The following is a 27740-nucleotide window of genomic DNA, read 5'->3' on the forward strand; positions in this document are numbered from 1 at the left end:
ATATACTTCTGTCTTAAAACTTGCAGCAATAACTTGCATGTCTAAACTCAGCTTTACAAAATTAATTATTTTAATTTATACGACTTTTTACAGAACATATCCCGTCTGAACTCATCATAGATTTAGAATTATTAAACTAGATTGTGTAGTTAGGTCAAAAAGTGTGTCCACATGAGAGGTCATTGTTTGGGCTGGTGTCCCTCTCGCACTTACTGACAATGTCAACATTATTCAGTGAACGTCGTTTTTAATTATACAAATCTTTGATTTATTGGCATCAAAATAATTACATTGTAATTACATTGTAATTATTTTCCAATTCTTTGAAATATATCGAAACCCTAGTTTGAATATAACACTAAAATAATATAAGAAGTTATAAAGTCAGGTAATATATATATATATATATATATATATATATATATATATATATATATAAATACTACTATTATGGCTCATTAACACTGGCCACACGTGCGAGAGGGACACCAGCCCAAACAATGCCCTCTCATATGGACCGTTTTCGATAGTTCAGAATAGCAAAAACGGTCACCTTTTTGTCTCAGTAATAAGGTTCAATTTAGTATGGCAAAAAATGTGATTCCGCTGTCCCCTGTCTTTGGAACTCACTGACAATGACATTTGGGCCGCTAAACATGGTACAATAGGGACTAAGCTCACACTTTTTTGCCATACTAAATTGAACTTTATCACCGGTGCAGAAAGGCGTTCTTGTCAGACTAGTAAAAGTTTTTGGCTTAACAACTCAATCTAGCTTAATATATATAAATCTATGGCATAGAACAACATGTCGGGTCCCTATATATAGGTCTAAGGTTTTATTTGAAAATTGAAATGGTCATACAATGCCAAAAATTGTAAGTATTTGCAATATTACTTTCTATTATAGTAAAACATATATTTTTTAAGGATTATAATATATATACGTATGTTTTTTCATAGCCAAATCTGGTCTGCTTTGGCAAACATTGCCATCATTGCGGTAAATGGATGGAGCGAAGAGCTTTGAGGAAAGATTGTAAGTATTCACTTCTGATAATTGTGTTAAAGGTTTTTTATCTATCTACTCACACCAGTATTCCCAAAAGTTATTGGCAAATCACTAGAAAGAGTGCAGAGGAAGTTCTATAGGCACATTTACAAACGACTGTACGGATATTACCCATATATGTATCCATCTCTATTCGTAACAGGAATGGTTGGTCTTCAAACTCTAGAAACCAGACGGAAACTGCTGCATATTATGCATTACCGCCAACTGTTTCACCATAGAGTAGATGACGCATCCGTGCTTGAGAGAATGGGGCTGCAAGTGCCAAGAGCGAATGTGGTGGTTGGCATGCCGGGCGCGGTGCCGGCGCGGCGGCGGCGGCGCCTGTTCGCGGCGGCCGGCGCACCGCTCGAGCCCGAGCTGCTCTTAACCGCATCATGTTGGAGACAGACGATATTGACATATTTGCTGATAGTGTTGGTGTGTTTTACAGAAAACTCTTAAGGTTCATAGACTCTACACTCCTTAGGTGATTAATGTAATAACCATAGTTTAACTTTTAAGTGTGTTTGCTTTTATTTATGTCAATTTAACATGTACATAATTATATTACCACATAAGTGCTTTGGTGAAATACTGTTAACTTTAGTGTATTTTTAATAAATAAATAAATAAAAAAACGTGAAAAAAGTCCCAGAATCGGGCCCCTTTTGCTATACTCTGACCGCTCCTGTCTATACTACTGTAATGTTTGACGTTATCACGTTAAACTACCGTCCGTAAACCGACTTTACAGACAACCAATTTTTATAAAACATTTTAAAAATTCTTGTAAGTTAACAAACAGCGCTACCTACGCCAAAACAAAGACTGTATAAAACTTTTTCATTCCTTTCCGAACTTCAGTATTTATTATGTTTTGGATAAAATAATTATCAAGAAGGAACTACAGTTGTCGTTGTTGCACCTTTTTCAAGCTCCACCCGCGCATGTGATGCAATAACATATATAGACCGTCAACCAAATCTTGTCACTAGAAAAAGGCGGCAAATTTGAAAAATCGCGGGCTAGCAACACTAGTTTTGAAAATCGGTGGAAATTCGCGTGTCATTTGTATCTTATCTGTGGAAATCTCCATCCTACCAAAAAGAGAAATAACTAGCACATATCCGTCCCTTTTTAATACATTATCTAATTCGTAAGGAAAGAGCGAGCCCCTTCAAAAAAAAAATCTGTGGCTGTTCGACGTACATTGCTGGTTTTTGTTCGTTTCATAGGGATACCATACTTTAGTTTGATGTACATTGCTATATTCTGTCAAACAAGTTTGTCAGTAAATAAGAACAAAGAAAACTATAGGTATCCTTTTCTCTAGCACCCTAAAGAAAAGGATGCATATAGTTTTCTTTGTTCTTATTTACTGACAGACTTGTTTGACAGAGTATACTGCCAAAATTTGGTTGATAGGCGTGGCAAATATAATATAAGAGTAGAAATTAAAAAGTGGCAACATCGCGTCGACTTGTTTTCTTACAAGATAACCAGGCCATAAAATCCCCAAAAAAAAAATTTTTCTTACAAGAAAGAAAAGTAGTAAATTTTGCCTTTATTCAAATCTAATTAATATAATGAACAAACATCTATCGAAGGTTCTGACGTACAAGTTGTGTTTGCCAGACTATAGGTCGATAACCTAGCAGACGTAAGTTTGACAATTGAATGAACGTTATATGATTTATGAATGACGTTAACGTCGCTAACCTATTTCTTATCTGTCTGTGGTATAGTGCGTGTTGTGGTTACTGATACTGGTTGTGTTTTGTACGTACGCCGCTAATCCACATTTTAATCATTTTCTATTGATTTTTCAATGTAACTACAACTTTCTCGTATTAATTGACTGTAAACATTCCATAAAAATGATGCATTTGTACAAATCAGTACTTTTTCTGTCTCTGACAATTACATCTTTGAAGACAGGTAAGTTTGGGCGTTGTTTCCTAGTCAAAAGTTTAAAATTTTCTTTTGTTTTAATTGTTTTGTTTTTTTAGTTGAATCAATAAACTGCTACCAATGTTCGGGGACGGACTCTGATAACCCTTTTGAGTGCAATGAATATTTTGATAACGACATAGATATATTACCGAAGGACTGTTCCGATATACACAATGCCCAGTACTGCATAAAACACGTCGGACGGTACGAAGGTGAGAACTTGGGTTGGAAGGGTTGAATGGGTTCAGAGGTTCGGTGGTGTTGGTGTAGGTACTTAACATTTAAAAGTATATGTTAACCTTCTCAGGACTAACCCCCCTTGGCTACTAAGTTTATATTTTAATCCCTGTTAAATGGGCGTCGAATTCTAATAACCTCTTAATAAGCCTGTCTGCACTTCTATCTACCTGAACCTGGAATGAAGTAAAATACTAGAACAGTACATCTATTTAATTAAAAAAGGTTTAGGACATGGTATTGTAGTTTGGCATACAGAGGTTATGTGCAATAAGTAACTATATTCTACTTACTAACCAACAAATTCTACTAGTTGTAGCTATAGATTGCTACCAGTGCAATTCCTCAGCTACGATGGAGTGTGGTGACATCCTCATGCACCTAGACGGGGGCAGCCTGAAGCCCACTCTGTGTGACCATGTCCATAATGCTCAGTACTGCATAAAGCATACAGGTTTCACTTCAATTGATTCAATGGTTTTATGCACTCTGTCAAAGTCAGCAGCTTCACATTAGAACTTGTTTTCATATAGATTAACCTTTTCAGACCTGTCAGCTCCCTGCAACGCCAGCTTGAAAATGTTAAAACCACATAGATACTAAATTGTGTCACTTAGTTTCAAACTTGGGTAAATCCATTCTGTTTTAAGGTTAATTATATAAAAAATATAATATAATCTGAAAGATAATCAACCTTCTAGCAGAATGGATTTGCCCAAGTTTGAAGTTAAACACAATTGTGTGTGAATTGCATTGCATGGGTCTCGAAAGGTTAAGATGTCACAATTTTGTTTTCTCTCAACTCCGTGATTGCCAAGAGTGGCACTGAATCTTAAGTAGCTTCATGTGCTCTGCCTATCCCTTTATGGGATACAGGAATGGTTGTTTTTTACTAACATACATAAATAAAAGTGTAAATCGCTACAGGTCTTCAACTTGGGCAGTTGTTACAGTACTGTTGTGGTGGTATTGTACTGAATTATATTTCAATATTGATTTTTTACTGATTTAACAATTGAGTTGCTCAAAAGCAAAACCTTTGCCGAGTCATAGACTGTAATAAGTCTACACTAACTGCCTTGGTTTCTAAAATATATGCACCTAACTTAACCTTTTAATTACACTAACACTAAATGTATAATATTAAAACACTTCTAATAGCAAATGCCTATTGTATATTTCACAGTTTGAATTGCACTGGGTTTCTGGTCTTACAGCCTTGCACTCTCACATTGCATACAATACTAGGTAAGTGATGCATGCTTGATTGATAATAATCTAGATTAATTAGACATTTCACCCTGGGATCAATTACAAGACTCCAGGCTCTCATGAGCTGTGGTAAAAATGTCTGTAAAGATGAATGGAGATGTTCTGTAAAGCTCACTACTGGCATTTAAAATGATGACCACAACTTCTCTGTCAAGAGTGAAAACAAAAGACAAATTGTCCAATAAGATAAAATCCCGTTTTATTTAATGAACAGTGTACCTTCCTTCCTTCCTTTTTCAAAAGTATCCAGAATAAGCTGCAAGGGATACTGAATATTTCATTCGTCATTCTCTAATTGTTACTCTTCACTTTGTACTTACAAATGGTTATTTTCCAGGTGGCATCAGCACAAAAAGATATTGTTCATCTTTAGACCTGGGAAACTATTGTAACTATGTTCAACAGCCCGGAGACAAGCTCGAGTACAGAACCTGCATATACACCTGCAGTAGTGATGGCTGCAATGCTGCCACTGGTTTGACTATATCTACTGCAGTACCATTGCTAATAGTCGTCCACATACTTGGATATGTGTTATAAGATAATATCATGGAACAGTCACCTGGCAGCCAAGCATGGTCGTGGGATAAATGATAAAACATCAGGCCGTTCCTATCACACTATTGTAAGTGCGATAGGGACGGCCTGATGGTTTATTGTTTATCGCGCGCCCATGCTATCGGTGCCGGTGTGTTTGAAATGCATTTAAATTTCCATGTTCTAAGCCAAATAATATCAGATCATCACAAAATGCTCCATTCATATTCCATAAATCTTCTCCTTTTTCGATTCAGAAAAAAGGCCATTCCATTTGATTTTATAATTTTTTGTATTAATAAGACAAGTGTTTGGTATTTAAGGTGGCTCGCCTAGGTTACCCGAAGCTCAGGCTGCGTTAGATGGCGTTAATCTGCAAATTACCAGTCTTATTTTTTTTGTGGAGTCGTACAGGCATTTATATACTTTCAATTATGCTTCGCGAACATTTAATATTAAAATTAACGTATTACAACAAACATTCAACTTCTCATTGTAACGTTAATCCCCTTAATGTAAATAAATTTACTATTTTACACTATTTTTAAGTACCACTCACACATACAAACAGTGTTTTTGTATTCCTTCTAGTCGATAATTTCACGCGGCGACAGCTTGTTTAAATAGCCTTGCGGTAAATACGTGCCATCGCATGATTTGCATGGAAGTACTGGGTTCGAATCCAGGACTTTTTCTCTTTTTTTTAATACTACGTCGGTGGCAAACAAGCATACGGTCCGCCTGATGGAAAGCGGTCACCGTAACCTATGGACGCCTGCAACTCGAAGAGTTTCGCTTGCGCGTTGCCGCCCCATTAGAAACTTGTACACTCCCCTTTGCTGCGTATGCACAGCAAAAAGGAGTGTACAAGTTCAAAGGAGGGTTTGGGTTGCCGACGACTCAAAGGACAATAGACGGAACAAATTAGTTCCGTAAGTCCTCCCGTCGTCAGCACCCCGCACCCTCGTTGAGCTCTGGCAGCCTTACTCACCGGCAGGAACACAACACTATGTGACACTATTTTTTGTTCGTCGAACTCAGAATTTCTAACATAATTATCCTAATCTGATATTTAAAAAAAAATCCAAAAAGTAAAGATAAATTTTAGTTTCTAAACTACGATCCGAATGATTTTTTTTTCTAATTGTTTATTTTTGATGGAGCAAGGGTATTCAAATCGCTATTGAAATCTTAAATTAGTAAATGAAAATGCAATAGTTAACTGAGTAACGTAATGCTTTAAAAACTCAAGTGGACTTTTTTTATCTAAGGAGTTTCGATAAAATATTATATTTAGCGAGGGTATTAAAAGTTGTGTTTTATATCTCAACTTAATAAATAGAAAATCAAAATGACAATAAAAAAATCAATATGTTCTCTAAGACAAAATTGATACCTTCGGCTCTCCATTCTTGCTCAGTCAATAAAAAAAACGAAATTTATATCCAAAAAAATACAAAAAGTTTATATAATCCTGGGAATCGAACGCACCTTCACGGCGTGACAGACGATTGTTCCCCAACGACGCCATTACATAACACGCTGTTACCGACGAAATTGGGCTATACATATATAATTATTTAAATATAAATAATAATGTCAAATCCATACTAATATTACAAATGGGAAAGGGTGTGTGTCTGTTTGTTTGTCCGTCTTTCACGGCAAAACCGGTGCGACGAATTGACGTGATTATTTAAGGGGATTTAGTTGAAGGGATGGAGAGTGACATAGGCTACTTTTTGTCTCTTTCTTACGCGAGCGAAGCCGCGGTCAAAAGCTAGTTTATTATAAATGGGAAAAGCTGGTTACTCTATAATCTGAAGTGGAAGAATTCGTTGTTTCACCAAAGATAATTTGTGTTTGTTTGTTTGTCCGTCTTTCACGGCCAAACGGAGCGACGGATTGACATGTTTTTTAAGTGGAGATAGTTGAAGGGATGGAGAGTGACATATGCTACTTTTGTCTCTTTCTAACGCAAGCGAAGCCGCGGGCTAAAGCTAGTACAGCACGGGAAGCATGGTCGCGCGATAGACGATAAAATATCAGGCCGTCCCTGTCGCACTATTAGTAAGTGCGATTATAGGGACGGCCAGATGTTTTATCATTTATCGCGCGACCATAATTGCCTGCCTGGATCAGATTATATTGATGATAATTATTATTTGTAACCATTTAGTTAATATTGTCTTCAGTTACCGCGATAGTTACTCATGAAATAAAAACTATGAAAACGGATTAAATCGTGTATAAATGAATTTACAATTTATCCCGACGTTTCGAACACTACAGCGTTCGTGGTCTCTGAGCTCAGCGGGTGACTGAGGAAAAATTACAATGTGCAAAAGCTACCCACATACCTACATACATATTCATATATATAACTATTTAGTTGTTGAAGAAAAACATTCACACAACAATAACATAGGTCAACTAGCTCAGTAAATGTAAGGAAGTCAGCACATTACTAATACTAATACTATGCCACACTATGACCTATGTACCTGACCTGACGTGTAATATTTTATTTTATCAACAAAGGCATAATAAAGATTGTAATGTATTTTTGTATGAAAATAAAAAAAGGGAAAGAAATATAGTAAGAGTCTTTTTTAATAGAATATTTATTCTATTAAAAAATAAAAATAAAACTTAATAAATCCAAAAAAAGTTCAAATTATTAAAAAAGAGCCCGGAATCGAACTCGAGATCTCCTGTTTCATAGTCAATGCATTTGACCGAGACGCCATTTCGATTTACACTAGCAGTGTCGAAATACACGATATGTATCTTTATTGACAAAATGCGTCATTATTTCTGAGTCTGCTTGAGTTAAGTAAACCAATATCTTTAAATAATTACTTGTCAAGAGCCAAGTGTCACTGATGACAATGTCAACTAAAAATGCGCGAAATATGACGGCTCTGTGTCTGTACACAAAATTTGGCACACACATTTTCGTAAAATTAATAAAAAATTCACATGGATTTGTCCATGATTTCTGTATGAAACAATGTATTTCGTTCAATACTGCGACGATGGATAATGTATAGTATATGTATGCGCATATTTTTATTTAGTTGTAGTGTGCGGTGACTAAATAAATGGTAGATGTTTTTTGTATGGAAAGCGAGCCACCTTAACTATGCCGTCCATTAGAGACAGACGTCAGACAGACAGACGTCCATGAGACAATACAATGTATTGTGCTGTATAAGATTTTTAAATTTTTACACTGCTTAATACTAGAGTGTTTAGCCAGAAACAATGTAAGTAGTATTTTGCTTTAAATAGTATTACAAGCATTTATAGACATAGTTGAGCAATAACAGAATCTCAGTCTATATTAGATAGCATTTTGTATTTTTTCCCCTCACTAGCTCGGAAACACGTGTTTTGTCCTTTAATACCAGCGGGTAAAAACGCATTTTATCCACTAGTGGGTAAAGTAATTTGACCTTGAATAAAGTCAAATTAACTGCTTTAAAATTGATGAAAGTAGGTGAATCTAGTAATAATGATGATTTACCACCTGTGAAACTACTGGAAGCAGTGATAAAAGCATTTTTTGCGTTGCAGTTTCCTCGCTATAGTGAGGGGAAAAGTTTTGTGTTACACTCGGGTGCAAATGTATTTTACTTCTCGTGTGTTAAAAAACTCGCAAGTTCAGGATTCTATTCTCGAACCACTCGCTTCGCTCGTGGTTCAACTATAGAATCCTTTCACTTGCTCGTTTTTCAATTCCACACTCGGCGTTAAAATACAACTTTGCCCCCTTGTATAACAAATAACTATTTAAAATTGTGTGTCAAAATGTGAAATAAAAATACTAAATAATAATTCGAGTTTATTTACAATTAGAAATAAGGTATTCACCTATAAGAAGTAAATGAAAAGATTTAAATACTGTTCAAACATTTATTTGAAAATTTGTGCTACACAAGCATGATATAAAAATACATGATAATAAATATTAACACTGACTTAGCCAAGTAAGTAATCAAACCAGCTAATGCACATAATACTTTCATTATACTTACTACAATAATTATGCCTTTTAGACTGAAATAAAATTGGAATGTAAATGTTTAGTACCGTTATTTTTGAGTCATGGGCCTTTGAATAGTAAAGTTATATTTTGTTTAAATCCAATACTAAGCTAGTGCGCTACATCATAATACTTTTAAATTCCTAGCCATGTTAGAAGTTTTAGTGAGAAGATTTTTGAAAAATACTAGCACCTTAAAAATACAAGGTTAAATCTTTTAAACTACAAGATTCTTTTTCAAGGAAACTGGTAACTTTACCATTCTGGACTGTGTATTATTTGCACTGAAATAGATTAATTTAGGACTTAATTTCATTGCATACTTACAACAGAAGTTAAATGCCTTAAACTGGAATAATACAGTAAAATGTTACAAAAACTACATAGAAAGCACATACACATCATATTTATAAAATAACAGGTAACACTATTATCAAAATCAGACTCTTAAAACAATCACTAACAAAATGTCAACTTAACTTTAACACTTGGAATAAAATTTATCATGTGCTTCTTAAAAAGGTGCCTGTCCTTTACATGATCGTAACAAACCATAACTTTTTCACCCTGATTTGAATTGCACATTAATTGTAAAAATAATAACTAATTATCAAAACTATAAAATCACTAATAAAAGAATGTAAATCATTATTCATAAAGAATTACAGTATCAACAGATACACATATAAACATCATTTGTGATAATTTAAGATTAGATTCGTCATGGCGAAATAAAAAGTTGCTACACAATACACAAAGTAACATTTCTAGATTTTACAACATATATTTTGGCAACTTGGCGAACTGTGGAAATTTGAATTAACTATAAAGGATAATTCATGGTAATTATTTATGTAAGAAGCCAATCAGAATATTCTTCTCCATCCCATCACAACATACAGATAGAAGGCTTTTCATATCATCAGGGTAGGATCCTTGACATTCTTATACATTGGTATGTCCTCTTATCTAATCAAAGGTGTATTTTCGTTGTTCAATATCAAAACAGTAGTTTGAAAATCTTACCTCAACGGGATAGGAGGATCTGTCCACAATTATCCTTAGATATCTAATACTGAATGAAAGTTTAAATTTTTGGAAGCCGCCATTTTTAAATTTTAAGCATAAAGTGCACATAGACCTATATTTTTCTACTGTGGCCATTGAGCATTTACTTGTGACAAAATGACAAGACAATTTACTTCATACACTAAGCTTCTTTACGGCTACAAGAGGTCATGGCGTCATAAGTCTGTAAATGTTCTTACTAGCAAATAATAGTAGCAATGAGCAAGTACAATATTAAGACATCGCACATTGTAAACTTGTACTTATTTTCCATTTCTAACGTAGTCCTACTAAAATTACGAGTAGTAGAAGTTCAGATGGAATGATAGATCGTTTATAGAGTTGCTAATGAGATCTTTTGTTAAAGAGGTTTGAGAAATCCTATCTACTGGTAGAAATTAGCAACGTGTCGCTTTCGTTTCATTTGGCATTCACTACGAGCTAAAAGCACTTCCGTTTAGGCTAACGTAAGTCACATTGTTATCACTCTCAAACCTTGTATATAAGGTTATCCTGCAAGCAGCTCCCAAAATGGGCTCAGACTGTAATATCTCGGAACGCGTAACGGAGTGGCGATGACACTGATATTAGGTACTAGACTTATATGTATATCCGCCTAGCCACTAGTTACGCATAACCAAGTCCCTCGCTCACTAAGTTTACATTGTGCACTGACGTGCGCGGCGCGTGTTTAAGCATCGCGCTGCATATGCGACTGCGCATAAACCGACTAACAGAGATCCCACAAGCGCCTCCCGAGCTTTGACGTCTAGACGCTAATTTCCAGAGCTTTGGGTCGGTTGAAAAGTCACTGCCAAGTGGCCAATCGCTCACGACGATACCCAAATCTCTCATTCTTATCCTTATTATTGCGGCTTTGACAGTACCGTTCACAAAATGTTATCAAATGGCCACATTTCTCCACACAGCGAAGCATGTCGCAAGGTCGGCAAACGTCCGACGTAGACATGCTTCGGTCTAAGCATGTCTCGGGACGTGCCTCGATCTGCGTGAACATGGCTATTGTGCTGTCGGTACCCAGGCTAGACGCTACCGCTCGAAAGACGCAGCTGTACGGTGTCTGTAAGGTTTCCATGGTTGGGTTTATGTTTAAGAAGCGTCGCGCTGCATGTGCGACTGCAGCGCGGCGATGGCCTGCTCGAGCTCGCGCACGCGCTGCTGGCTGTTCTGCAGCTGCCGCTTCACGATGCGCAGCTCCTCGCCTTGCCGGTTGAATGCCAGCCGCAACTGGAATTAAGACAAAGAGGGTTTAAAATCATATGTTTTAAATCTTATGACAAGTAGGCTTTAACATTTAAGCTGGAAACAGTGCTCGACCGACGTTCGGCGCGTATCATACGTTTGTGTTTTTAACCGTCACACTAAACGCATGTAGACAACCACCACGAGCGTCACTCGACGGTCGGTGTACGTGTACATACTTTTGCGTATAATGTCAGCACTATACATTTTTATAAATTTTCAACCAACGACAGCGTTGACCGTTCAGTCGAAAACTCTGGCTATACTCAATTATTGTAACTTAAGTCAAAGTAAGCTGCTAAAATCCTTAGCCACTGGCTTAGCCTAGAGTCTAGGCCCTAGACGGATACTGCTATAGCGCAGTATAATAAAGAGTACTAGACTACAAGCGTCTATTATATCCCCGATACCGTTGTTTTAAGGCAATTACTTCGTATATCTGTCATAACATTATCTGTTGAAGGCAATTACCTCATTCTCAGTACTGAACACATCGCCCTGGTTGATCTGCTTGTACAGCGGCACGGGCTCCGCCTCGCCGCTCTGCTTGCCGAACATCTTCTGCAGCTGGTGGAACTTTGTGTTCTGGTTCGCGCTCGTTTTCTGCGACTTCTCTATCACCTGCATCTGCAACGAAATGTTGTTTAATAGATTAAAGAGCTGTAATGTCTTAGGTAATATAATTAAGGAATATTGACAGATTTTGAGGTATTTCTTCTATGGTCTAAAGTATATAAAGGGCGAGTCGCACAGTTTCTCGTTAGTCATTCACTAGCTGTCGCCGAGCTAATACACCGTGTTTCACTTAACACTAAAAACCTGAAAACAGTTTGTTCAGAATCGAGAGTAGAATCGATTGAGCTATATCTTGATGGGGGTAATATTTTTATTTAAATTAGTATTATTAATTATTTTTTACGTGCCCATTCTATTGTACTCGTAATACAACATTGTGTATATCGCATTGCTAGAGGTTGTTTACCTTTTTTCAGTATTTAGGGGTATTAATACTGGCCGGTTACTTGGACGATTATTTTTTCCGCTACTAGTTTGACGTTGTTTGTCAGTTTAATCTTAATGTTTATCATAAGTCATAACAAATTGAACTCGTACCTAATTACAACCTTGTCATTTTGAATATTGAGTTTATTTGCTTACTGCGATTACCTGTCCAATTTGAAGTTTACTGTGACAAAGCTTTAAAGTGTTTTACAGTGACATCTTAGCTGTCTATTGGTAAACCTTATGTCGTTGCAGTAACGTACACAAATAAATAGTGTTATGGTTTATGATGGTAGTTAGCAATTATTTTATTGAGTGTAGAGCTAAAAGTCAAGTAGAGCTGTACAGAAAATTAAAAATTCAATTAAAAAAAAAGTAACGATCAGATTAAAAGATGACTACTCTAGATGAGTTTAAAAAAATAAAAATCAGTTGGGGTGTCTGAGGTTTTGAGTGATACCGGAAACACCGTGTATAAGGAAGAAAATGGACGAATTAAAAGTGCATGTAAGGCATTGCTTACTATATGAATTTCAGTCTGGCCATTCAGCCGCCGAAGCAGTGCGTAATATATGTCAGCGTGTTGCTCCTGAAGTTGTGTCTGAGGCCACGGCGAAACGATGGTTCCAGCGGTTTCGTAGTGGCGACTTTTCATTATCAGATCAACCTAAGTCTGGTCGACCGGTGAAGATTGATGTAGCCAAATTAAAAACCTTAATTGAAGGAGATCCGAGGCTAACGAGTCGTACTCTTGCTACCGAGTTAGGCTGCTCTCATGTTACCATAGAAACACATTTACACGAGTTGGGAAAAAACTACAAATACAGTGTTTGGATACCGCACGAACTTGATAGAGATCAACTAAACCGCCGTGCCGATATCTGCATACAACTTCTGTCTTTTCGCCGCACATTCAACTGGTTGGACCATCTTATCACTGGAGATGAAAAATGGGTCTTATATATAAATTACACACGCAAACGTCAGTGGCTAGCTCCAAACGAAAAAGGAATAGAGGCACCAAAAACAGAGGCTCACCCGAAAAAAGTTATGCTGTCCGTTTGGTGGGATATTCATGGTATTATTCACTGGGAACTCCTACCAAGTGGAATGACTGTTACCGCATCAGTATACTGTAATCAGCTTGAAAATTTAAACCAAAAAATCTGTCAGAATCGTTCACAGCATGCTAAAGTTTTTTTCTTACACGACAATGCTCACCCACACATTGCAAAAGTGACTCGGCTAAAGCTATTGGAGCTAGGTTGGAAAGTGATACCTCATCCACCGTACTCTCCAGACTTGGCACCTACGGATTACGCATTGTTCAGATCGCTAAGCAATGCCTTGAATGAAAAAAAGTTCGATGATCAAGCCCATCTACGACAGTACATAGCTGAGTTTTTTGAATCTAAACCTAAGAACTTCTTCGCCGATGCTATTCATTCTTTACCAGAACGATGGAGACAAGTAGTAGATAACGAAGGCCGTTATATTTTTGATAAATGATTAAAATAATAAATTAAATAAAAATTACAATATTGGTTATGATTCGCTCATTACTTTCTTACCAACCCAATATTATAGTAATTCTACAACTTGTCAAAGAAATCACTTTTATAAATTGCGAGTATTAATTGTCATATCGTCACTACTTTGAAAAAAACTTGTATCTTCTTCTGTCAATAAAAAAAAGAAAAATGTAATAAGTATGTATGGAATGCATATAGACTTACTGCGTTTTAACTTGGAGGAGCAGTGTGAGATACGAGATTTTTTCAAAGTAGTGACGATATGTATAGTCTAAAAGCAATAAACAGTCAAAGTATCGAGTCAATATTTCGTCAAGGCAAGGGCCCTCACAACTACTTTTTTTTTTGTTTTGAGTGCGTACTTGAGTTTTTTCTTTTCTGATATTGACATGATGTCATTGTCATGTTTGCGTTAACCTGCCAGGCAGCTAAGAGTTTAGCGTGGTCTCTATGGAGAGAAATGCTAGTTCTTGCGGTCATCAATATTTTGGTATTGGTGGAAATTGTCGACGGTTAAATCATGCGTAAGGCATACGTATCTGACCTGTATATCGTTGTCGATGTTGGCGTGGTTCTCCTGCCAGGTGGCCAGCGGGCGGTAGTCGGGCGTGGTCTCTCGGGACAGGAAGGCGAACTTCTTGCGGTTGTTGGCGTCTTGCGGCTGCAGCGCCGGCGCGTCCTTATTGCTGGTACGTGGCTTGTGCGTCGATATTGTTACTCCTGCGATACATAGTACAGATGTTAGTAATTCTTTCCCCTTTTTTTCCGTATCAACTCAACTCAAAATACGCGAAATTAAACTCATTCGGACACAGCAGAAAAACTACTGACTGAATAAGGAGTAATAAAATAAACTTACGTTTCCGGAAAAAAAATCGTTCACATTTAATAACAACTCATTGTTGAACTGTTTATCTACATACTGGCTCAAGGTTAGTGTAGGTGGGCTGTGCTTTGACACGGAAGCAATTACTGTTTTAATGGCTGTCACATCCTTATAATAATTAATAAAGGTATGTACTAATTATTAAGACTAGAGTAAATGGGAGACGATCATGCGATGAAAAGTGCTTATAAGGGAAAGCAGTCAGCACGGCGCCCGGCCGGTCGACCTCGACAGCGATTGGGGGAGCTCCGGGATGAAAATTCATTCATTCATGCTTTGCAGTCGTGTGGCGCCTAAGGAATTAGTGAGTATTCTGAACACTAGTTACCAGTCTTCATGCTGATGAGCAGCGGCGGCGCGTTCATGCCGCTGAGCCAGTCCTTGGCCGACAGCGCCGGCAGCGGCGCCGCCGTGTCCGGGTACAGGTCCTCCTGCACATACATATACTTCTGTTAGCAATCATGAATGTAGGACATGAGTCAGCTGAGGTAGTGTACATGCGAATATTCGCATAATCGCCCGAAGCCGAAGCCCCTTCGCCTAGCTGTCGGTAATTTGAGCACATCAAAGGCGCACTTGAGTGGCTCTGGTGTGCGGCATTACAGCGCAGCCATGCACATTCGCCGTGAGCAGAAGACGAAAATTTATCACGATAATTCTATCGCGATGTGTGTATAAGATAAGTCGGACCTGCCTGGCACGATCATGGCGATGGGTTCGCACAGGCCGCGGGTAGAAGCGGAACCCTCGCACAGCGTCGTAGCGAGAACAGATAGGTGGTGGCTGGTCGGTATAACCTAGTTGGAAAACGATTTTGGGTACTGCGTCAGTGGCCAGTGTAGACGCGCCCTAGTGAGACACGATAGCAATACCGCATCCGACAAAAGTACCAGTGGGTATCATGTACGTACCTGGAAGCAGTCTGACTTGCGTGGCACGATCATGGCGATGGGCTCGCACAGTCCCCGGGAGGTGTGCAGCTTGTAGAAGCGGAACACCTCGCACAGCGCCGTGTTCACGCCGCGTTTTGGCATGAAGCCTAGACCACGCTGGAAAATAAAAACAATCTCAGCTAATTTTATACGATTCTACAATGATAAACATTGGTGAAAGAGGCTTATATAACCATTAAGCCAATGTCTCAATGCTTTATTACTGGAATCGCAACTAACTAAGAGATACATAGAGTATTTTTGATATTATGGGGCTAATTTACAGCCGGGATAAAAGTCTGCACATGTTATTTATTGATATTAATTTTACAGAGAATCTAGTTCTATTTTGTCGGTACTGTTAAGCTGCGTACGGGCTGTGAGCGCGCGAGCCCCCGCGAGTCAAAGAAGACCTGCTCCAAAAACCGGCAGCTCCTGTACACAGCTGTCTGTACACAGTTTTACGTAAACCTAAGAAACCTTTTGTAAATACTACAGTCCAAAATAAGGTTGGAACCGGAAATGATATATTTATAAACTTGAGTCCAATAGGCTAGTTTCCTATACTTGAAATAAAATATTTTATGCAGTGCACGAAATAAAGCACAACATAATTAGAAGAAAAACATGGACATTAGTTATGTTTAAACATAATTTCTATTTAATAAGTCAAAGAGAAGGATAAAAAGTAAATGAATTGACCGTGACGTCACTCCTCAGTATTTCATAGTAATTCCATACTAGCAAATCTTTTTGACAGTTCTTAAAAAGAAGCTGATTTGACTAGTAGGAAACTAGCCTATTAGGTTTCTTAATTTAGGACCAGTACAATTTTTCATTTAAAAGATTGTGAGTCCCTTCTGGATGAGATTGCCTCAGGACCGGGATAAGTAACGTACTCGAAGTCAAAAAGAGGCCTATGTCTTGTCAGTTTTCTTTGATTGTGTACGCATAGGTACACGCTACTAGAAGTATTATATTACTTACTTGGGGGTTGCCGGATAGAAACTGATTGAGGAAGTGCACGTACGGGGCCTCGTCGACCACTTCGTAGTATCGGATGTTCCCATCGCCCTTGCCCGCAAGGTAAACCTGGGGACCAATTTACAACACTATGAATAAGGTGATGTGGACAAAAATGTATTGACTTCACCTGAATCGCAGATGTTAAGAGTCAATTATAATTGTACACCATCTTGAACGTATTATAAGGGACTGTCAATATAATAATCATGGCTTGATGGAAATTTGACATTAAAAAATGGTTTTGTCACAATTCTTTATTGTAAATGCCACGTTATTTGCGTTTTTATAAAAAATACCATTTCATGGATTCGCGCCTTGAGGTAGCAAGAGAATATTGTTGCCAGAATCAGCAGAGAATCCTATAGACTATTCTGCTGCCCAAAGCTACTAGACAGTCGGAAGAAAACGTCGTCTTAGATACCAGAGTGTTCTCCAAATTATGCTAGTCCCAGATAGCAAACTGCCGGTCGCTATAACGAGAGCTGTTGTCAGCACGTTGCCTAATCTTCCTTAAATAACTTGATGAACTCACCATATTAGTATCATGGTCGTAATAAGGGAACACGACACCCGAAGAGCTGTCGATAGTCTCGCAGGCCAGTGGTTTGTCCAAGTTGTGCTGGTCCCAGATGGCGTACTGGCGGTCGCTGTAGCGTGAGAACCCTGTAGTTAGCACTTTGCCTGAGCTGCCAAGGAATGTGCATTTGGACGCTTTGGTGCCTAGGTGGCAGGGGCCTTCCTGTAAAGTTAGAATACACGTTTAGTTATACATACGGCTATATATTATTATGAAATTCTGTTCGGGTTGTCTTATGTCCCCTTATTGTGTTTGTGAACAAAAATCAACCAGCGCTTCGGCGCGCAACGCTTTTATCTATTTGAGTTTGCGGGGGAGAGTTCCTTAGGGCTGTTCAGTTGTAGACTTTGTCTAATCTAATAAGTGTCTAACGGAAAGCATCGTGCTTTCTCCACGGTAGCTAGTCGTCCTTGCATTGGTTAGCTAATCGTCATAACAGCGAGGGATAAGTCACTTTGACAGTAATATTTGTTTCCGTCGGCGGAGGGTTACTTGAGTTCGCGCGAATTTTTTAGCTTAGCCATAAACGGATATTAAAAGTATCTTACTGAATGCACCGCTTCTTAGCTCTATCAGGCGTACCTTCTTGCACGTAGTGACCAGTAGGGACCCGTCCAAGTTGAAGGACAGTAGATGCATTAGAGAGCCAGTTGCATCAACCACATTCGACAGACACATCATAGTCACGCAGCAAGACGTCTATGGAACTTCCCATACAATAAAATTTAACGAACGCTTTAACAGTGACAGACGATTTGATGCAAGCGGCCCTTAGTATGAGAAGTGACTTACTGAAAGCACGATCCCGCTCCTCGGTTCTATGACCCTCAGCTTTTTATCCTTGCATGTAGTGGCTAGTAGGGACCCGTCCCGGTTGAAGGACATGCAGTAGATGACGTCGCTGTGGCAGTCGATCACCTTCACCGCCTCGCCTTTGCCCACGTCCCAGACGAAAATCTGGAAGTAAGAGTTAGGAATATGAGAGCATTTTACTGGTATACAGGTGGGACATAGCTTGCTTTCTCGCGACTTGAAGTATGAACTCGCGCGCGAGAGCTCAAGTTGTGCTAAACTGCCAGATCTCCTGTTTCTCGTATATTGATACGGGAAAAATAACGCCCTGTGAACGTAATCTTTAGGTTTTGCTAACAGCTGAACCACATCTCGGACACTGGCGATCAAATATATGAAAGAGGCGCGTTCCTAGCACACATTCTAAGCTCGTGTAAGTGAACATACCATGCTTGTTTGAGTGATATATGGCAGATTGACTGTTCGCGTTTTTGACAGGCGGTAACAGAGGTAACCGAGAGGGGGAGGGCGGCGCTTTCAGCGGGGAGCGGGAGTGGCCATACTGTACGATAGTACTCTTTATTATACTGTGGCTGAACTGTGTAAACGTGCATAATCTAATGTACTTAATACGTGACTTCTCAAAACAGTTAACTAAGCTAGGTGGTGCTAAACCGATACCTAAGCTGTACACTTTTGCATAGCAAACACAAACATAATAACGACGTGTATGACGACGAATAGCATAAGTATGTATAATTTGATAGCCTCGTGTCAGCAGTGTTTAGTGAAGATGTAATTACGATGGCACAAATAATTAATCGATTAGGTACATAATTTGTTTGTTTATGGATATAATAATTATGTAAAAGTAATTTTATTTTTAACGTTTGTATTATTTCTTAGAAACATTTGTAAAGCGTGCTCCCAAGAGGGAATAAACAAGAGTTTCTAAAATTGGCGAGAAATCATTACAACAGTATAAAGATCATCAATTTCAATAGGTTAAAGTTGATGCCCGAAACAAATTCGCAAACAGTTCAACTTCGTTAATTTAATATAGATAACGGATTTCCAAACGGTTATGCTCCTAATAGTAAGAGCCGTGGAACATCATTTAACTAAGTGATCGCCATGCCGTCACGCGCGATCGTCGATTTGATCGCGAACATTTCTAGACCGATTAAATCGTTCATTATGCTTGTTTAATTGGTCTCAGAGGGGCTGTTCCCCTTAGGAGATGAGTCATAAAACATAACTTGATAAAGATGAAACTTTTTTTGTACAATATTTACACACAATGGTACAAAAGTAGGGTCATTATTAACTAGGCATGTTGTAAACTGGTAAGGTGTATAATTTTTTCAAAATATACGTATATAAAATATATTGATATACCTAAGATTTAAACCAATATTTAGTAAAATGGATTATAGGTGCTTCGAGTGACCAAATGGCTGGCCGCTCAGCGGATCAGCACTGCTATTTAGAGAGACCATATAGCTAGCCTACTGGGCACCCAAACATGCAGTTTTATCCTCTTGTTTTCGTCAGTGCTGACAGCTAAGATTTTTTTTTCTAAAAATAAAATAAACCCCAGCAGTTACACCCAAACTGAATAACTCACTTTTTATACAAATAGTTACCTACCAAGTAGTCAAAGCCTGCACTAAGCAAGATGTTTTCGGCGGTAGGGTGCCACTCGATGTACGCCACTCTGCGCTTGTGCCCGTGGAGTTCCACCAACCAATCTGTCAGGTGCATGGAGAGACCGCCGTCGGGGATGTGCCATAGTTTCACCTGTGAAAAAAAAATAGTCACTAGATTAGAAGTGCTATTTATATTACACTACGACACAAGTGCGGAAAAGACGAAATTCGAAAAGAAAATCGACATGAGTTATAAATTCTTCCATTGCACGAAGTTTAATAATATATATGAAGCTTTGAAGATTCGAAACAAAGCACAACTTTGCCCGCTAGTTCGATGAAGTAACACGATATGTACTGTGAATTTATTTTAGCTAAAAGAAACAAGTTGACGCCAGAACTTAGAGGAATCTTGATAAGTTTTGTCAATATATCCTAATCATACAAATCTACCCGACTTCCTATCTTAATTTTATTTGATTTAACAAACATTAAAACTCTATGCGGAAAGCGAAGAGTTGTAGAATTGATTGGCTCCCACACACTCCACGATGGGTTGAAATCAGAAGACAATGAAAACTGGTGAAATTCAAGTTATATCACGTGCCATTCAGGGAGACGCATGGATTGGTTCGTATAGCCATGGCTTTAAAGCAACAAACAAATTGCGCGTCTTTGTAAATTATATCTCTCTGAGACATGATAGGTAAAGATCTTACACTGAGGCTTGAATAAATCTAGAATATCAGCACGCACACCACACATTTACTTATTGTTATGTGATAAAAACGTGTTGATTGATTGTACACTGAATGAAAATCGTTATAAGAAAGGCGCCATTGTGGCCAAAGGATGATTATTCAATCGTATTGTTTAACGAGTTATATCAATACAAGAACACGTTATCGTGATTATTGTTATTGATAGCTGAATTTCATTGTGATGTCGGGAAAAATGCGTAAGTGATTATTTATTTACGTTATTGCACGATACGTTGCCTAATCATTGCAAAATAACATATAAGAATTATTAGATTGGCAAGTATTATGTACTTTTTTTTGCGTATAAAGCAATAATTCTACTAGACCAATTATACTCGTAACTATTAAAATTAAAAACACGATTTAATAACCAGTAAGTTGGTCAATCAGAGCTGGAAAGACTTCAAAGGGATTTTAGAAGCCGCCCGCGTTTGATTGTACCAAAGACATATATAACTCCGTATAGACAGATAAAGTCTAAGAAAAAAACGTACCTCAGTACCATACAGAAAAATGTACGGTAGCCTAGATGGCATCACACCTTTGGGGTACGCTCAGCTAGATGGCGCTAATATTAATATTTGACATTTTAACACATATCAAGCTAAGAATATGGCCCAAATTGTCAAAACTGAGGTTCAAAAGTTTTAAGCCCGTGTCAAGAGATGGCAGTCTATGCACTGTGATTACACATTTTACTTTGACAGTAACTCTCTATAATACTCAATCCTCTTTGATTGTACTGAATGAAAATCGTTAAAAGAAGCCATTGTGGCCCCAGTGGTATTAGGAGACGCCTTGCTATAATCTACTCAGATTGTGCCTACAGAAAGCGTAGGCATAGCTCTACGTCGGTAATGTCGGTATTAGCATTTTTATGTAAGTTAGTAATATTGTCAATTTGTCAGACTTACCGTGCAGTCATCGGAACACGAGGCGATGATGTTGTCATTGAAGGGGTTCCACTTGATGTCGAGGACTGGGCCTTTGTGGCCTGTGACGCGGCTCGCGTTGAAATCTAGGCGTCCAGTCTGAAAAAAAATGTACTCACATTAAAATCCTGCATAAAAAAAAACCGGCCAAGTGCGAGTCGGACTCGCCCACCGAGGGTCCCGTACAAACTTTCTTTCAAACTACCTAGTTAAAATAATCTCATGTTTTCATATAACTCTAATGACTTGACTAGAAGACAAAAGTATAGGTACTAATGAGCATTATTGTGTATAGCGCCATCTCTTCGTGAATTCGCTAACTAATTTGCGCGACCTGTATACTATGTTGGTTTTTCAGGGATAATTCTTTATAATGTTAACCGATTTAAACAGTTTTTACTTTATTGAAAAGAAGACGGTTTACGTAACATCTCGTATTAATTTGAAGTACGATATACATTCGCAAGGGTGGGTAACTTGAAAGTAAAAATATGAAAAGTTTTTTGTGAATTAAAAAAAAAGTTTCCAAGATACAAACACGATTATATTTTTCCTGTAATATTTAGCATAAAACCAATGTTTCCTAAAATTTTCATAATTTTTAGTTGGTAAACTTCGGAGATAAGGGGGGGGGAACGGTATTTTTTTTTACATTTTCCTTCAAAATTCTTTTTTTTTCCACAACAAAAAAATTTAAAAAATAGCTTATTTACGTTCAATTTGCGCTCTTTTTAACGATATCCCACTTGATCTAGTAACTTGAAATTTACAGTTTGCCCCCCATTCATTTTGGCCATTTTCTACAATTAAAATTCATAAATTAAAAAAAAAATACTTTCTATTTGTAGAGGTTTACAATGTTCATAACTATTCCAAATTTCAAGTTGATAGCATTAGTAGTTCTCGAGATATTTAGGAATGTGACAGACGGACAGACAGACGGACAGAGTCGCACCATAAGGGTTCCTGTTTGTACCTTTTTGGTACGGAACCCTAAAAAACATGGAGGACTCGTAAACTCATCCATAGGTAGTCATCATCCTCCTTGCGTTATCCCGGCATTTGCCACGGCTCATGGGAGCCTGGGGGCCGCTTTGACAACTAATCCCAAGATTTGGCGTAGGCACTAGTTTTTACGAAAGCAACTGCCATCTGACCTTCCAACCCGAAGGGTAAACTAGACCTCAATGGAATTAGTCCGGTTTCCTCACGATGTTTTCCTTCACCGAAAAGCGACTGGCAAATATCAAATGACATTTCGCACATAAATTCCGAAAAACTCATTGGTGCGAGCCGGGGTTCGAACCCGCGAACTGCGGAACGAAAGTCGCACGTACTTACCGCTAGGCTACCAGCGCTTCCATAAGTAGTATAGGTACCGTAATCGAAAAAGCTCATTCCCAGTTTATATTCCTGATACGCTTTCCGTTTCTAGTTCCATGGCGGTCCTATTTTGATTTAAAGAACTCATACGGTACTAACGAACTATTATAGCAATTCTTGCTGTCAAGCTAGACTGACACATCAGAACATCAAGTGCGCGACGTAAGTAGCGCGCGACTAAAGTAACTTGTGATATAATATAACTGCAAATCCAGAGGTGTAGCGAAGTTTAAATCTAAATCTAAAACTTAAACTGCAGGGCAGCACATCGTCCCCTATAATATCACACGTCTTTATCTAATTGTATTAATAACATAAAGGTTGGTACTGGTAGTCTATCTTGCGGGGATATAATCTCACGCCAAGCATGTATAGTCAACCAATTGGAACCCTAGGCCACTGTAGAACTATGTCATAGTGACGTTATAGATCAGATTGTAAGAAATCTCTTACTGCTTGTTATTTTGACATGGTTGTAGAGTGGCCTAGGGTTCCAATTGGTTGACTGTACTAGCGGTGCTGGCTCAGAAGTTTTACAGATAAGGGTTGTCTATTGTCTAACCTATTGTGAGACTATAGACGAGTAATAGAATGTAACTATATGTTCTCATATATTTCACGACTCTTTTCTTTCCGCACAGACTCAACTCAAAAACAATTTCCCGAGATAAGAGATAATTCACTTGAAAGTTACTAAACAGTCGGCCACTTTGATTTCGCAAACGGTAAATTAAAAATGTTATCTCAGTGATCCCAATTACAACCTGCGAACACAATTCACGCAATTACCCCGATAACTATTTAAATGCACGCGATAAGTAGTCACTATTTCAAAACTACTGTTTGACCAGCCAACCGTCATAAGAATAGGGCGGGAAATGGTGGGAAAAATAGTCTGGGTGTGGTAACCTAAGGCATATCGCGATATTTAGAAACTAGGTCCATTTAAGATTTCATATGTTTTTCGGGTACCGTATCGAAAAGGTACAACAATCGTGCGTCTCTATATTCCAAGACAAAACAAATCTACGTGTTTGTTGTTCAAATATAAACGTTAGGTATACTAATTAAATTCTTTATTTAGCCTGAGAATTGACATTTGATTGACATTCCCAGTATAATAGAGAAATACCATAGTATAATAAAGAGTAATATCGTACAGTATGGCCACTCCCATTTCCCGCTGAAAGTGCCACCAACCCGCTCTCGGTTACCTCACAGTTACCGCCTGTTAAAAACGCGAACAGTCGACCTGTCATATCTCACTCATACAAGCATGGTACGCGTTCACCTACACGAGCTTAGAATGAGTGCTAGGAACGCGCCTCTTTGATACTTATATTTGATCGCAAGTGTCCGAGGTGTGGAAATACTAAAGGAAAATTTGAGTTTATTGTCCACTTAGTAAATGTCACACTAAAGAAAGACATATAAATATAAATCATAAGCTGTATAGGTAGGATTGAATAATTTTAGTCGTTTTTATTAATATAATGATTTAAATACCTATTATTAATATTATAATTTTAGTTGTTTTCTATGTACTTATATAAATATTTGTATATTATATATATCGTTGTCTGAGTACCTGCACCACAAGCCTTCTTGAGCTTACCGTGGGACTTAGTTAATCTGTGTAAGAATGTCCTATAATATTTATTTATTTATTTAATTGATTTTATATAGCTTTAATTACGTGATTAGTTTAGTCATGGCAATTATTTGAACATAGAATAGAAACTTCGTCAGATAAAATCGATATAAAAATCTCGTTTGTCAGTCGTATTCCCACGGTGAAGTTCGATTTCAATACGTTAACGTGCTACGTTCTCATTAATTAGGTGGCATATTAATGAAGTCGTTGATTTAGCAAACAATGCTTTGTGTGCGAAAATTGCATACATTTGCCTATTATGAGTTTTGATTAGTGTGCGTCAGTCAAGGGTAAGTGATGGTAGTCAGATATCTTCAGGTGTGGGTACACTGGCTACAGAGATACTGGGGCGATGCGTTTTGAGTAAATAACGATAGAACATGTGACAATTTGGTGATAAACGTCTAAAACTTAGTGAATATTAGTAAACCGGCTATAAAAAGAGCATTTTCTCCAGAGTGGTCAGATTTCATTCAACATTGAATCAAGTCTACTCGGCTTAAGGAAACCTCAACGACGTTGTGACCGAGCCTTTAAAATTGTAAATATTTGACAATCACTTCGAACGCTTGATGTAGCGACACTAGCGACTAATAAACAACTTAGTAAACATTGGTGATCAATCATACGTAGTACCTACCTATTGTAATTATTGTACCTACATGACGTAACTACGGTGTTTATTTTTGTAGCTGACACAAGATGTATTAGTTTGTAAATGCTAATTTGAAAACGTGACACGAAGACGGAAGAATAGAAGATTATACTGGACTCAATATACCTACGATTCAATAAGTCCCACTTATAGCAAATCTCCCAAGATTTGCTTGTGAACTACGGTACTGGTGCGTGTTGCTTTAACTTAACACAGGAACGCATTCCCGGCGTTCCCCTTATTTACCTATATTAATTGTCTATCATTAAGCACTATCCCCTTTCATAATTATGGTCACTTACATTATTCTTAATATCTGGGCAACCGAGCTTCGCTCGGTTCTGTTTCGTATCCTTGACATGTGTCGCCATCTAGTTCAAAAAACCGGCCAAGAGCGTGTCGGGCCACGCTCAGTGTAGGGTTCCGTAGTTTTCCGTATTTTTCTCAAAAACTACTGAACCTATCAAGATCAAAACAATTTTCCTAGAAAGTGTTTATAAAGTTCTACTTTTGTGATTTTTTTCATATTTTTTAAACATATGGTTCAAAAGTTAGAGGGGGGGGGACGCACTTTTTTTCCTTTAGGAGCGATTATTTCCGAAAATATTAATATTATCAAAAAACGATCTTAGTAAACCCTTATTCATTTTTGAATACCTATCCAATAATATATCACACGTTGGGGTTGAAATGAAAAAAAATATCAGCCCCCACTTTACATGTAGGGGGAGTACCCTAATAAAACATTTTTTTCCGTTTTTTATTTTTGCACTTTGTCGGCGTGATTGATATACATATTGGTACCAAATTTCAGCTTTCTAGTGCTAACGGTTACTGAGATTATCCGCGGACGGACGGACGGACGGACGGACGGACGGACGGACGGACGGACGGACGGACAGACAGACATGGCGAAACTATAAGGGTTCCTAGTTGACTACGGAACCCTAAAAATGAATAGTACCTACATCGAGCGAAAGAATTCTCAGCCTTAACAACACAACTACTCCACCCTATAACAAATTTCTGCGAAACCCCCATATAACAAATTTCTGCGAAATCGTTAGAGCGGTTTCCGAGATCGTCAGTGTAAATAAATATATATATATAAATAAATAAATTCAATTCAATTCAATTCAAAATATCTTTATTCATGTAGGCCTAGTTACAAGCTCTTATGAATAGTTCATTATATATCAAATAAATAAATATACAAGAATTGCTCGTTTAAAAGTATAAGATTTTACTAGAACAAAACTTGTTTGATAAATCTAGTCTGCAGATTCTATCAATTAGTGTCTAATACTCGGCCTAGGCTAGGGTCGCTCGCATCCGCTAACATGATTTAGTGCACAGTACGTGCATTGACTTATAATAGGGATGTACCGACTAGTCGCCGACTAGTCGGGAAAACCGACTATCCGGCCACATTTGTAGTCGGCGATTAGTCGGCGACTAGTCGGCAAAAAGGGCCGATTAGTCGGCACTTCATTAGTGATAGGAAAACAGTACAAAATTAAATTACCAGCTGAAAATTATGGTTGTATTATGTAGCTATTAGTAATTCCTTTTTCTTGTCAAAACAACAAATATCTGTTATCAACACAGAAATAAATTTCCTACCTAGGATTATCGACTTCATAGGCAAGATCACTACCCACTAAGCCAAGCCGGTTGTTAAAAATGGAAAATGTATATAAATATTGTCATGAACCTTTGAACATCTGTAAAAAATCATGAAAAGCGCGAACGAAGGACCAAAAATAACATTCAAAATGTGAATTTATCGAAAATTATGTTCTGGCCGACTAGCCGACTAGTCGGCCGACTAATCGGCCACCCAAGCGCCGACTAGTCGGTAGTCGGCCTAGTCGGCCAAATCAATAGTCGGTACATCCCTACTTATAACCATGTTATTACGATCTGTTTCATCAGGGGACACGCAAATTAAGGCGGCCTAGTTGAAATTCTATGCATACGTCGTTAAGAAGCAAATGTATTTGGAAATAAAATCGAAGAAAACGCTGATTAAATATAAATTAGTTAATTAAGGAGAAGTTACTGTAGCATTATGGGCGTGAAAGTAAGACACCGCGACAGAAAATGTTTTTTTCCAATTTCATTAATAACATAACAGCTGTCTAATATAATAACATAAGAGTCTATCTCGCGGTGACATAATCTCGCGCCAATTATGTGCTATGCTGACGGTCATCGATCGGCGTTACGACTGATAGGTTTAGTTTACAAAGTACGACCTTATAACGTTGATAAATATGTCATAAAAATCCTATTATGCAAGAGCATGTAAACATTCCAGGTTTGTGTCATAAACTTGTCACCCAACCAAGTGGATGTGTCCATTGTGTAAGGTGCTAGGCGTCAACGTCGAAAGTTTAGAAAATATACCTAAGACCATGTTTCCACGTTGATTAGGTTACATTTCCTACCGTTTAGTGGCAAATTTATGAACTCACACAATAGAATAGATAATCAGTGAAAACAAACTATACATACAATATGGTAA

The 27740-nt window shown here is 37.9% G+C and overlaps 2 protein-coding genes across 4 annotated transcripts in view; one reads left to right on the forward strand and one right to left on the reverse strand.

The window, feature by feature from the left end:
• Positions 1-2805: 2805 nt before the first annotated feature.
• On the forward strand, positions 2806-5370 carry LOC125242695 (U-scoloptoxin(05)-Sm1a). Its single transcript, XM_048151588.1, has 3 exons — positions 2806-2992; positions 3064-3219; positions 4854-5370. The coding sequence occupies exons 1-3, from the start codon at positions 2932-2934 to the stop codon at positions 5054-5056; spliced, it is 420 nt and encodes a 139-aa protein (XP_048007545.1). The 5' UTR covers positions 2806-2931; the 3' UTR covers positions 5057-5370.
• A 3587-nt stretch (positions 5371-8957) lies between these two features.
• LOC125242694 (coronin-2B-like) overlaps positions 8958-27740 on the reverse strand; it is a 29514-nt gene continuing 10731 nt past the window's right edge. For 2 of the 3 annotated variants that reach the window (XM_048151584.1, XM_048151587.1), the window contains 10 exons: positions 21504-21620; positions 19830-19979; positions 18180-18344; positions 17343-17549; positions 16772-16876; positions 15764-15901; positions 15181-15283; positions 14511-14686; positions 11904-12059; positions 8958-11417 (listed from right to left, as the gene is read on the reverse strand). In XM_048151584.1, the coding sequence (XP_048007541.1) occupies positions 11280-11417; positions 11904-12059; positions 14511-14686; positions 15181-15283; positions 15764-15901; positions 16772-16876; positions 17343-17549; positions 18180-18344; positions 19830-19979; positions 21504-21620 (1455 nt within the window). In that variant the 3' untranslated portion in view covers positions 8958-11279. The remainder of the gene's footprint in view (positions 11418-11903; positions 12060-14510; positions 14687-15180; positions 15284-15763; positions 15902-16771; positions 16877-17342; positions 17550-18179; positions 18345-19829; positions 19980-21503; positions 21621-27740) is intronic. The other variant, XM_048151586.1, reaches the window with a different exon arrangement.

The sequence above is a fragment of the Leguminivora glycinivorella genome, chromosome 3, assembly GCF_023078275.1.
Source record: "Leguminivora glycinivorella isolate SPB_JAAS2020 chromosome 3, LegGlyc_1.1, whole genome shotgun sequence".
Lineage (NCBI taxonomy): Eukaryota > Metazoa > Arthropoda > Insecta > Lepidoptera > Tortricidae > Leguminivora > Leguminivora glycinivorella.

What these genes read in the sequence shown, in the direction of transcription:
- LOC125242695 (XM_048151588.1), top strand. Translation starts at nt 2,932, where the DNA reads ATGATGCATTTGTACAAATCAGTACTTTTTCTGTCTCTGACAATTACA. An exon ending in AATTACATCTTTGAAGACAG is followed by an intron (nt 2,993 to 3,063) that starts GTAAGTTTGGGC and finishes TTGTTTTTTTAG; the next exon opens with TTGAATCAATAAACTGCTAC. An exon ending in ACACGTCGGACGGTACGAAG is followed by an intron (nt 3,220 to 4,853) that starts GTGAGAACTTGG and finishes GTTATTTTCCAG; the next exon opens with GTGGCATCAGCACAAAAAGA.